This window comes from Molothrus ater, chromosome 1, assembly GCF_012460135.2.
Source record: "Molothrus ater isolate BHLD 08-10-18 breed brown headed cowbird chromosome 1, BPBGC_Mater_1.1, whole genome shotgun sequence".
Taxonomy (NCBI): domain Eukaryota; kingdom Metazoa; phylum Chordata; class Aves; order Passeriformes; family Icteridae; genus Molothrus; species Molothrus ater.
Genome location: NC_050478.2, coordinates 69,333,562 through 69,346,347, shown reverse-complemented (window position 1 = coordinate 69,346,347; position 12,786 = coordinate 69,333,562). Strand labels below are relative to the sequence as shown.

General features: G+C 36.7%; 1 protein-coding gene across 2 annotated transcripts in view; it reads left to right on the top strand.

Annotated features, from left to right (window-relative positions):
* EXOC2 (exocyst complex component 2) overlaps positions 1 to 12,786 on the top strand; it is a 147,573-nt gene that overhangs the window by 37,568 nt on the left and 97,219 nt on the right. For both annotated transcript variants that reach the window (XM_036402437.2, XM_036402444.2), the window contains 2 exons: positions 2,265 to 2,441; positions 3,891 to 4,017. In XM_036402437.2, coding sequence (XP_036258330.1) covers positions 2,265 to 2,441; positions 3,891 to 4,017 — 304 coding nt within the window. The remainder of the gene's footprint in view (positions 1 to 2,264; positions 2,442 to 3,890; positions 4,018 to 12,786) is intronic.

Here is a 12,786-nt window from a genome sequence, read left to right as displayed (position 1 = left end):
ATTGTCCGTATATGAGCTTAACCAAAATCAGAAAGTCTCCACAAGAGTATTACTTATACCTATTTATAGAAAGGCACATAAAAACTGGAAGCTGAGAATGATGTTCTCAGAGATCTTTATACCATGCAATGGATTCAAATTAAGTTTTACTTAAAGGGAAGTTTCCTATTTCTGGAGAAAGAAATGTGGTAACTGTGCTATCAAAACTCCTCCCCCAACATGCCTTTATTTGTTTTAGAAATTGTGTTGTGCCATTACTGTTTCATGTGGTATATAAAATCTTCATAGAGACTTAAGCTCCTTTTGCATTTTTAAGATTTCCTACCATTTCAAAAGTATTGGACCTTGTATCTTGATGTCTTGAGAGCTTTTGGAACCTCTGATGAGTAGTCAATAATTTATACAAGGATCTTCAAACAGTTACTATAGCTTATTTCTGGATTTCAAAGTATTGCTCAATTGAACCATAAATTCAGAAAATACGGGGTGAAAACATCTTTATAAATTGTTTGGGCAAAGTATTTCAGTTAGTCTTAGTTCCTATCACAATCTTTTTTCTTTTAGAGAAGATGCAAGCATAAAGCTGTAAGAGATGTAATAATATAACAATATAACATAAGGTTATATTATTGCCTGTATGTAATATGCATCCTAATATATGGGGATTTTCTTTCCCCATGAAACTAAAACTTGACCTGATTTAAATTTTATGAGTAAATAAGCAAAATATTTTTTTAAGTCTTTCTGTTTGTATATACTATTTCATCCCACTCCCCCCCTTTTATTCAGAAAGGACAGTAGATTTGCTTCCTAAATATTCTCTCTCAAGTAAAATTAATTTCAGTTGTAATAAGATTCAGTGCCTTTCCATTTTCCATTTTTTTCATTTTTGGATTTCATTTTCAAAATAGTTTTTGGCAGGGAGTAATGCATTTTTATGTCTGACAGCCATGAAAACTGCCAAATTTCTCTGCTGTGTCATGTCAGAGACTTAAATTGTGAGAGAAAATAAGTGTGAAGCTTTGGTAGTAAGCCACATGTGCTGACCCTTTTCTGTCTCTAAGTATTTTCTAAATTGGTCAGAGCTTTCTAGAAACTAAAAACAAAAGTCAAGCCAGCAGGGGAGGAACTGCTCTGCCTGACTAATTTATACTCCAGTACAGCCAACACACTAGTACAGCCTTGTTCTTTTGGACATAAGGTAAAATGTTTCTGGCTAAGGGTGTTATTGAAGAAGAACCTAATGAAGTTGTTTACCAAATTGATACTAGAGCAGTTAGGATCTTGCCAGTTTTCCAGGACAGCAGAACTCCAGCCACGAATATGGACATAGTTCTTCTAGATCTGAAAAAATAATCCATCTATTCCAGCATCCAGAGTCCTGATCTGACTAGAACCAATCAGTTGATTGTGATCAGTTGATGATTGATTTGATTGATCAGACCAATTTGATGTGAAATCTCAGGAAGCCTTGGACCCTACATTAAGGTGCACCTTGGCTCTTAAGTCATGAGAGGTGTTCTTGAGCACTGAAGCTTGTAAGTCTTTTCCTATGAGAAAAGACTTCCTTGTATTTCATAGTTTGTCATCCTTCTTGTGAGAAAGTGTAGAATAGGGGATAGATGAGCATTACATGATTATTCTTTTATATAACAGGGCAGTTTATTAATCAGAATCAGTCTTGCATTGTGGATTTTTTATAGAAGATGTTGGGATGGAATATTTGTCAATTAATACTACTTCAGCCAAAACAGCCTTCTGTGTCCACTGAAGTACTGCTAAACAAATAAGGTTGAAGAAACATTGTTCATTGTAAATATTTTACAGAGAGTAGTCTTTTTTTTTCTGTGCAAAGTCATATAGACTGAACTTGTGAAAAGTTTGCTGTGTGCAGCTTTTAAGGGAGGTTTCACAGAAATGCAATACTGAACAGCAGTTCTCTAGTGTCTTGCAGACTGAAAATCTATTGTTCTATGTGAAATAAAAGTTGCAGTAGGCCAAAAGTGGTGGAAGAGATTAAATAAGTTTCAAACTGCACTGCTTGTATCTCATGAATTGTCACTGGGACAAAAGACCTGAAGTCACCTAGGAAACATCTGAAAAATGTATTTGTGTTTCCTTGACTGTAATTGACTGTAGGGGACTGGTGAAGGATTATATATTTATGTAAAACATATATAGCATCATAAATGAATTTGCATTGCAGAATTTCAAAAGATACTTCTATTAACAGAATTATATTTCTTTTTTTTTCTTCTTCCCAGGTTTAACAATCTGTGGGCACAACTGTCTCCTCACTGCAGAATGGATGTCTGCCAGTAAAATTGTGTGTCGAGTTGGACAAGCTAAAAATGACAAGGGAGACATTATTGTTACTACAAAGTCTGGTGGCAAAGGAACTTCAACTGTTTCCTTCAAACTACTTAAACCTGAAAAAATAGGTATATTTCTTGTTCAAATCCATATCTATTTTCTTTGCTAAAAAAATATATTACTGAATGCCTCTTTGTATAAAAGGTATGTTTGAAATGGATCCACCTCAGGACAATTTTCAGTTGTTTAGAAAATGCAGAGTACATAAATGAAATATCCATATATATATAGAGAGAGAGATAGAAACTCAGAGTATAGGTAAAATTATTCCTTTCTCAATATCTTGATAAAATCCTTAGCGATGAAGGATCTTTATCCTTTTCTTTATGGAATAGCTCTAAACTTCTGAAATTTTAGAAAACTTAATAACAGATCTAGTAATTACTCCTAAGTGTAGTAAATAAATACAAAGTCTGGACCAGCTCATGAGCTTTACACCTAAATCCTGAGCTGACAATTAATCCTTTAAAGGAAGTGGAGTCCTCAGTGACATTTCTTATTTGTAATTCAAACCATCCTGCAAGACAAAGTCTTAAGTATTTCTCATGAGATGCTTAACCATTGAAATTATTTTGCCAAGCAGTCTAGGACCTTTGCTTAACCTAGAAATCAGTCTAAATACCCTGTGGATTGAAAATGTTTCTCTCAGAACCCCTCATTGATGAGCTGGATAGTTACCTTTCCTAACAAGATAGGAAAGATAACAGTTCCCACAAGAGCTGTTTAAGGTTCTTATTCTCAGCCCTTCAGTGACTGTTAAATAACGTGTGATTTCTCCCAAGCTGCACCAATATCTTAATAATAGAAAGGTGAAATGTGTAAGTGCAAATGTTACAAAGTGGAGCTTTTGCTGATGTAAGAGAAGAATTCATATTTGAAAATATGGGAAAATGTGGGGATGGAGTAATTTCTGGTGTTGCATCTGATGGGTATGTTAAAGGAGGGCAAGGCCAAGGGTATGGCTGGCTCCATTTTCAGCTGAGATTCCAGGACATATTGTGCCTCACCTTTATGCATTGTCTGTGCTAAGGCACTTGAAGCAAAGTCAGTTCTGTGTCCTTGAAGTCATTTATCTTGGCATGTGGCCAAAGTTCAGTTACCTTTTGGACAGGAAATGGGACAGAAAAGGAATCTTCCCTAAAATATGCAAATGAGAAGACTTTCAGTAATTGCTCTTTTGAAAGTAGCAGATAACAAGGTTTGGACAGAAACCAAAATACTTGCAGGAATGAAAATACTAATACTTTGTGGTCAGGAAAAAGCTTCTAATGTACGTGAAGCTGTGCACTCTGCAAAGGCATAATGTTTGATGCCCAGCCATGAATAGCTTTTCAGCAGCTATAATAAAATAATTTAGCATAATTGCATCCAGGTTGTTTTGCCATGTATCTTTCAATATATTACCTAGGCATGCATTTTATATTTATCAGGATTTTTCAAATTAATTCAGTATGTTAGAAGTTGATGGTGCTGGACTGCCCTTGTTGGTTTAAGGATCTGTGCTTTGTTTTCTCTAGGTATCTTGGATCAGTCTGCTGTCTGGGTGGATGAAATGAACTATTATGACATGCGCACTGACAGGAACAAAGGGATTCCCCCTTTGTCCTTACGTCCAGCTAATCCGCTCGGTATTGAGATAGACAAGTGAGTACCAAATGCCTTTAATCCACTTCTTTAGTGCTTTTCTCTATATGTGTCTTTGTGAATTCCAGGGAAGTTTAATGGTTTGCAGGGCAGGGAAAGATTTAAAAACACATATATCTATTAGCTGCTAGTATTCGAGTTGGTACTCTGAGTTGTTAGTGGGAGTTGTATCCTACTTGATAATCCTCTATTTTGGATCATCAATTAGAACTGTAGATAATCTAAAAGCCTGATATAGAACCCCAGTGATGTTTAGATTTTCAGGATTGGTAAATAACCTAAGGCTTCAGATTTATTCATTGTAGTTACAGAATACCTACTGTTGCATTTGAGTTTCACGGGGCTTTTAAGGATATTAGATTGCTATCTGTTGCTAAAATTGCACTGTAAAATGTGATTTATTATACCACATCAGCTAGTTTATTTTATTGAAATACTAATACTGTTTTCCAGCACACAGTCTTCTTTACTTTAGTTCTTAAGTACGGTGTAATTTATGACATTTTTGTCTGAAATAGTAACTTATAGTGAATGATAAAGGGAATTAGGGGTCTTTAAATGGGACACTCTTCAAACCTGCACAACTCTTAGAAATAGCATCAGGAGTACTTTTCTCAATCAAGATGCCAGCTCTACCAAACATAAGGCAATTTAAAATTAAACTATTACTAAGGTCTCATCTGCTGAATACTCTTGTTTGTGAGGGAGAGTGTGTTGGAAAAAATCTGCAGTGTCCATTGTTACCTTGTTCTGATGACAAAGCTGCACTTTCCCAAAATCCATATGGGATTTCTAGCAGATCCACACCACCTTGCAGCCTCTGGCTGTGCATTTCTTTCCTAGTTTGAATATATATTTTTCTTTCTTTTCAAAGTCCTAACCCAGTTTTTTTAATAAGCTGGAGATTTTGTCTCTTAAAGTATTTTTCTTTAGCCTTTGGTGTAACTTCTGACAGGTAATTCTTTCATGTTCCTCAGTTTTCCAAACCCTTGCAAAATGTAGACCTTCATACTATGGACAGTATTCCAATGTGTTACTAGGAGATTTTCTGTCACTCTTTCACTCTCCCTCACCTTATTGTAAATTAAAAACCCCATAACAATCCTTTTTACCACTGTGCTACACAGCAGCTAGCAGTGAGTGCTTTGTTAGCTGATTCTCTTGAGTCGCTTCTTACAGTTAAGACATTGTCCATATGATAGATTAAGAATTATCATAGAGAAACTTAAACTGCATCAGTTTAGGATTTGCTAAATTTAGAGTTGTCTGTTTGGATGTTTGTTCAATAGAAAACCAATCATGTTATATTTTAAATGTTTTTTCCTGAAAACATTAGAAAATGTATTACTGAAACCTAAACTTTTCAAGTTTCATTTGAAAAGAAATAAATCAGAAACATATAGATACAGCTAGGAAATAATCTTTCATAGAGGGAGGGACTTAGGAAATCTTTGGGCAAGCATATCGAGCCTCATTCACTGTTCTTGATCTCCCAGGTTCATTGCAGGAGAAGCAGGAAGATTATGGCAAGCACCAGTTTGAGAGATGTATCACTGAGCAGTTAAACAAGTAGTTGTGTGGAGCAATTGAGGGGTTACATTGTGCAGAGGGGAAAGAGAGGAAAAACCTGGTCTGCCCTCCTGCTATGGTTGACAGCACAGTTCTGACTATAGATGAACATTCTGGGTTTAATTAAAGAATGCCTTCTCAATGGAAAATCTTCCATAATTTTCTTGATAAATTGGAGCAATGTGAGGTTTATTTCTATAAAATAAACTTTAATACCATATAGTTTAGCTAAACTCACATTTGCAAATGAAATAGATAAGTATTGAGAAGTTGTACAAGGTAGTGAAAAAAGGCAATTGTAAACTAAGAAAGAGAGTGAATAAGCAAAAAATTAGCAATAGCCATTACTAGATACAGGAATATTTGTCACTAGAAGTGATAAAAGCTGTTAGGATGCTCTAAAATAAAAGATGTCCTGATATGATCCTAATAATACTGTTGTGTATACAGAAAGGCTCTGCAACATTATGGATCTCTCTTTTATTCAAGAGAGATTTTATTCAAACCTTTGGTTTTTTTAAATGTTTTCTTTAAACATGTGCAAATTGATAAGTGTTCTACTTTTGAAGCTGAAGCATTTGACATTGGTCTGACTTGTTGGGATTTACAACCCTTGCAGCCTGATGGCTGAGAAGGAAGGGAAAGGAGTGCCTTGTGTTGATTATGCAAATAGTGGTAAACAAAAGAAACATTAATTGAGAAGCTCAGGGAGAAAAGCAGTGAAAAACAGATGTGATAAAATGGAATAGGAATGTGAAGTATATAGGAGTACACTAAAGAGAAGGCAGAGGAAGGTGATTAGACTACAAACTGCAAGAGAAAAAGGCCCTCCCTGTAGAAAGTGATTATCAGGCATTAGCAAATGATACAGAAAAGACAAGCTGCAGCGTGGGAATGATTTAGGGGTTTTTTGGAGTGATTTTGTTGTTTTGGTTTGGTTTTTTATATGGGTTATGCTTGGCTTTAAAAGTTCCTTTTGTGGCTTTTTAAAACATTTTTATAGTACTTTTTCCAATTAAAATCTGTACTTTTTTATAGCACTTTGTCCAATTAAAATCTGTTTTAAAATTCAAAAATTTTACCCATTTTGGTTAACCATTTTGAACCATTTTTGAACCATTCAGGTGGATACTTTCAAGGTGCTGCAAATGAGACCTTGAAATAAGAGAAAAAAAGACCTTGTACGTAATGAAAAGAAGAGATTCACTACAGCAGTTTGCTAAATTATTAGGCATGGACAGGGACAAAAAATTATTCAGACTCAGCAGATAGAAAATTGGAGTTTAATTGGGAGTGACGGAGATTTAGGTGAACAAAAGGTTTGAACTATGAATTAAGGGAAACATGTAATAGTGAGTCTTTCTCTTAATAATTAGAATACTGCCTATAGATGTATTGTAGGAGTAACATAGATATATACTCAGAATATGCACTAGAATTGTCCTTTCATATTCAAATTCAAATGTTGCAAGGATGCAAAAAAGACAATGATGTATATACAGTCATCCTCCTGGCTGTTCTTTTACATGATCAAGATATTTTAAATGTTATATGTGTAGTCAAGATATTTTAACTTCACGTGTATACATAATGTTCAGGCTATCATCTTTCAGCCTGCAGGTTTAGGAAGTAGTAAATATACCTAATTGCTGCCTGATAAGTTCTTCACATTTTCCAAGTATTAATTGCAGTTCCTGTGTCATGTAACTAAGAATCTCACTTGCTAATAAACACAATCAAGTATATTGTAATGAAACTTGAACTTGCTGGTCCATGTGTTTTAGTGGTGGTGATCTTTGAAGTCACAAATGTATTTGCAGAAGAGTGTTTACACACTTTTGTTCTCCTCCCTTCCTAAAAGTTGTTCATTCATCTTCTAAAACACAGAGCTGATCCAGTCAGGTAAGGGGTTTTTGGCATTGATGTAACTTAGTGCCTATTGTGTGTATGCTGTGAGATAGTCAATTCCCACCAGAAAATAGGTATTTAAAATACTTAATCTTTGAATTCTGGTTTTTAATATTTAGTATAGGATTTAGTGTCCTATCACTACCTTTACGCACACTTTCAGTTCGGAGCAGGTCTGTGCCACCTTCCTCCCCAGGGAGTATTCCTGGCTATGATGTTATGCAGATATAGCCAGGAATCCTTACAGAAACATTGAATCATAGAATAGAATCACAGAATTGTTACTGTTGAAGAAAATTCTCAAAGTCATTGAGTCTAACTTTTGACCAGTCCCCATCTTGTCAACTGAACTATATCCCCAAGTGCCACATGCAGCCATTTCTTGAACACCGCCAGGGGCAGTGACTCTACCACCTCCCCTGGGCAGCCCATCCCAATGCCTTATGATCCTTTCAGGAATAAATTCTTCCTGATGTCCAACCTGAACCTCATCTGGCTGTATCCTTTTGTCCTGTCGCTGGTTGCTTGGGTGAAAAGGCCATCTCCCATCTGGCTACACACCCTCCTTCCAGACAGCTGTAGAGAGTCATAAGGTCACCCCTGAGCCTCCTTTTCTCCAGACTAAACACGCCCAGCTCCTTCAGCTGTGTCTCACAAAAGTTGCTCTCTAGACCCTTCACCAGCTCATTTGCCCTTCTTAGTATGTGCTCCAGCATCTCAAATCTTCTTGAGTCAAGGAGCCCAGAACTGGACACAGCACTCAAGGATGTGGCCTCACCAGTGCCGAGTTAGAGGGGGACAGTCACTCCCCTGGTCCTGCTGGCCACACAAGTGCTGACACAGGTCAGGATGCCGTTGGCCTTCTTGCCCATATGGGCACACACTGGCTCATGTTCAGCTGCTGTCAGCCAGCACCCTCAGGTTCTTTTCTGCCAGGCTGCTGCACAGCCACTCTGCCCCCAGCCTGTAGCTGCCTGGGGTTGTTGTGGCACAAGCAAGATTAAGCCTTGTTGAACCTTATGCAGCTGGCCTTAGCCCATCAATCCAGCCTGTCCAGATCCCTCTGCAGAGTCTCCCTACCCTCCAGCAGATCAATAGCCCTACCCAACTTGTTGTCATCTGCAAACTTAAGAGTACACTCAATCCCATTGTCCAGATAATTGATAGAGATTCTGAACCACACTGGCCCCAGTACTGACCATCCAACAGCTGGAGGTATCTCCATCACCACTCTCTAGGCATGGCCATCCAGTTTTTAATCCAGCAAAGGGTACACCTGTCCAAGCATTAGGTTGCCAGCTTTTCCAGGATAGGTTGCAGGAAGCAAAACAAGTATGCAGAGTAGTTGTCTCAGTATGAGAAATGTGGAATTTGGTGTGAAAATTCTGACCTTAGCAGCAATGTGGCAGTACTTTGATTGGTTTTAACAATTTAGAGCTGTTACAAAAGCAGGTTGGTAACACAAGATGATTCAGAATTCTGTATGGTTCTGGGAGAGAACCATATGTCTCGTAGACACCGGTAAAATATGTTGATGGAAAATTTAGATCTACATGATAATTGTGAATGAATCGCTTGTTCCGATGTACCACATACTTCTTCCTCCTGCATGACAAGTCCTTGTTTAACCAAGGGTTCCCTGACTCCTCTAACTACTCTGTCAGACTAAGAAAATTAATTCTCTGCAAAACAGTAACATCAGTCAGACCTAGTGGTGGTTAGAAAATTTTTGAATAGTGTTTGTTGTTTTGCATGTAGCAGAGGTCACTCTGGTGGATCCATCTCGTACATGAAAGCAAAGGCTGACATGCTAAGTACATTCCACATACTTCTGTATCCACCCACTCAATACAGATGCTTCCCTCTTCCCACGCCAGCTTCCAAAACAGTTCATTTGGGAGAAGGAAACAGATGATCTTGCGCTGCCACCTAATGGTGAACGTCAGCTTGCTACCACGAGATAGGAAAATACTTTCTGGAGGCTGAGATGTTTATTTTCAAATGGCTTGTATGGAAATGCAGTAAATTTCATCATTGAATGCGATGGGCGTGTGGAAACTTGATCACAGAGATGCATGCAAAAAAATTCTGAAAGCTGCAAAAGAGAGTTACAGTATAGTCCTAGCTTTGTGATATTAAAAAATAAAGTAGCACTTACTGTTTCTTAGATTGATGCATCAGCTGCAGCACCCAGCCTATAATCTCTTAGTAGATTTCTCTTACCACATTCTGCCAGTTCTAAAATACAGTTGCCACTTTGTTTTCATATTTCTAATGAGTCCAATGCTACTAGGAAGGAATTGCCAGAGTACCCTTGCCTTGTTGCTATTGGAGAGACCTTTGTTAACACCTTCTGATTTGTTGTGTTTAGTCTACACCAGTGTCCCTTACGCTGATCTTTTTGCATGCATTATTAACACAGTACAGCTGGTACAAAGCCAGCTTCAAGGAGTCTGACTGGTACCAGACAGAGGGGGGAGTGTACAGCAGCTCTAGCTGGAGCTTGTTTATGGCTGATTGCTATTCAGAATCTGTGTTTATCTGAAGTTGCTCCTTTTGACCTTTTAGAAACTCCTATGGAACTGAGCTTCAATTTACCTTTTGGTGTCTATATCTTGCTTTGGGATGCACACTTAATCTGCAAATATGGTCATATATGCTGAAATTATGACTATAAGATTCTGAAGTTCTGGGAACTAAACAAATTTTACAGAAAAATTACTACTTACTAAACTGTGTTCATTGTCAGGCTTTGTTAATCAGTATCTGTTGTATCCTGTTGTTCTTATTTGATTGTGACTGCTTCGAGGCTGTGATTACCCATGGAGATTTCCAGCTAATCTCTGGAGAATGTAAATGCTGTGTATGGACACAAGTTCTGTAGATTTGTAAGAGCCCATGTATCCTGTACTGTTAAATTAGGTTTATTGCTATTAGTCTATACAGAACCTGAAGTTTGGAGTAGTGCAAGGAGGGACTTCTATTGATAGGCACTTGTGGTACAAGTGAATTGAACACATGTTTTGAATCCAAAACAAATGTGCATGACCTTTACATGGAAGCAAGGACCACTACATCTAACACTGTATGATGCTATTAACTGTACTCAGCATGTGTTTGAGGGAAGTGAAAGTGTATCGTGGCTTGTAACCAAATGTATTTTTATTATACTTCTCATTAATATAACCACTATGTGAAATCTCAAATTCTTTTGTATTTAAAATTGTTGCTGAAGCATTAATAAGACTATATTAAAATGTTAACTATAGATCTAGTATCAGATCTGGTTCTATTCTAGGTAAATTGTGTGCCAAGCAGAAAATACTAGTATACATATCCAGTATGTGTATGTTTGCTGAAATAGTAAAGGTACTGTAATACTTACGGTTGTCAAGGGTGGTAAGCTTCACTCTTCCTTTTCTGAAGTTTTCTGGATTCAGTTTGTGGTTCCCAGTATCTCTTACAATGATGACTTCTTCATGAAGTGATTCTTGATAATGAGCAAATCAACAGAGAAATGATTTACAGTTTAATTGCATGCCATCATGATCTAAGCTTTTGCTACTGGTTCATCTTCACCCTGTAATGTTGAAAAGAATAAACCAGAAATACTTTCTCAAGTCATAAATGGGCTTGTTTATAAGTAAATGGTAAGCAAGTTTTCATGAGAAAAACTTCCAAAACCTGACTTATTTAATTTACTAATGGAAGTAAATGAAACAAACTTGTGTGTACGTGGAGTCAGTCTCTTTTTAGATGCATCTGGCCAGACATTCTACAAATATAGTTGCTTTCAGTTTGAGCATTTTAGTATGCACTTCATTTTGAAGACAGCTGTAGCAAGTCTGTATGTAGCAAGCTGTAACATATCTGCTAGTGGGAAAACTACTGGTAAAATGTATGATAAAAATAAGGGTACTAAACCGTACAGTATAACATATTGTTAACATACCTCACACATTCACGTTCATGTTTCTAGTCTGTTGTGACTATAAATAATGACTGTGCAGACTAAAATATGTCTGCACAGATAAAAGCATCGTTAATTTATGGTTTTATACAAGTACATCTGCTGTAAAAAAACCCTCCTATAACTTTTCAAGGCAGCCAAACATCAAATTGAAAAAAAATCCTTATTTGTGTCCCTCTGTCTGTAGACAAGATTCATTTGCAGTAATTCATTACAAGTCTCTCTTGGTATTGGTATATTTGAGTGTGTGTGCTTTTTGTGTTATATCTGTCTCTTTTGGTTTTGGAGAACATACATGGAAATTCTGAAAAAATGAGTGAAATTCCACCTCTGTATTGATTGCATTCACTTAAATAGTGCTTGCACAGAATGTCCAAGTCTCTCGTGAAACCTCAAATTTGTTTTCATGATTTTGTTTTTTAGCATTAAAAATGCAGCTGTCCACAAAGATGTCCTCATGTGTGGATCTAATATAAATGCTTTTTTGTACAGTTGTACTGTGTATCACATGTGAAGTACTATCCTTCAAGTTCATGTTCCTTCTGGGCACTCTTGACTAATTTGAAGGCAAAATAAAGTATCTTAAATTGTCTTTAAATGAAGAATCAATTGAAACTTTCTTCTTACACCCATCAGCATTTTCTGTTTACTGTCATTCATGAAATTTAAGGTCATTGAAAATCCTGAATCTTACTACTTATGTCCTAAAGTTTTATTGCAACATCATCACTTTTTCATTGAACACAGGCAAATGTTGGGACCCTCATTTTCTTGCTGCAGTTGTTTCTCACACTATTTTCCCTGTATCTCTACTTTTCATATCTGTCATCACTTTTCCTTGAATCTCATTTGATTTTTTTTCTGGTTTTTAAAAAGTATTGTTCAATGCCCCTGCTGTAATCAGGTGCTACTGATGAAAGACTTCTGTACCATGTCATTATGTACGTAGGTCCTTTGTACCTGCTTGTGCTAATGGCCATTTGGATATGAAAAGAAACTTCCAGGAAACAACTCCTCTCTATATAATTGTACTTTTTAATGTGCCCGCCTTTAGATTTGTTTCACTTAATCTGCTGTTTGCTTTTTGTAATAAAAACAGCTTTAGCTATCTTGAAACATGTTTAGATTACAAAAAAAACCTAAAACTAACAAATCACTGCTTTTGTGTCCATTTAAATGGCTTTTCCTGTGTATTAAATGTAATTTTTATAACTGACTCTGGATTGCTACTCCCACTCAAGTTTGCTCTCAAATGCAAAGAATGGCAGATTTTCATTTGCTTACCGTATACTTTGTATAGCAAAGCTCACCTAACTTGTGAG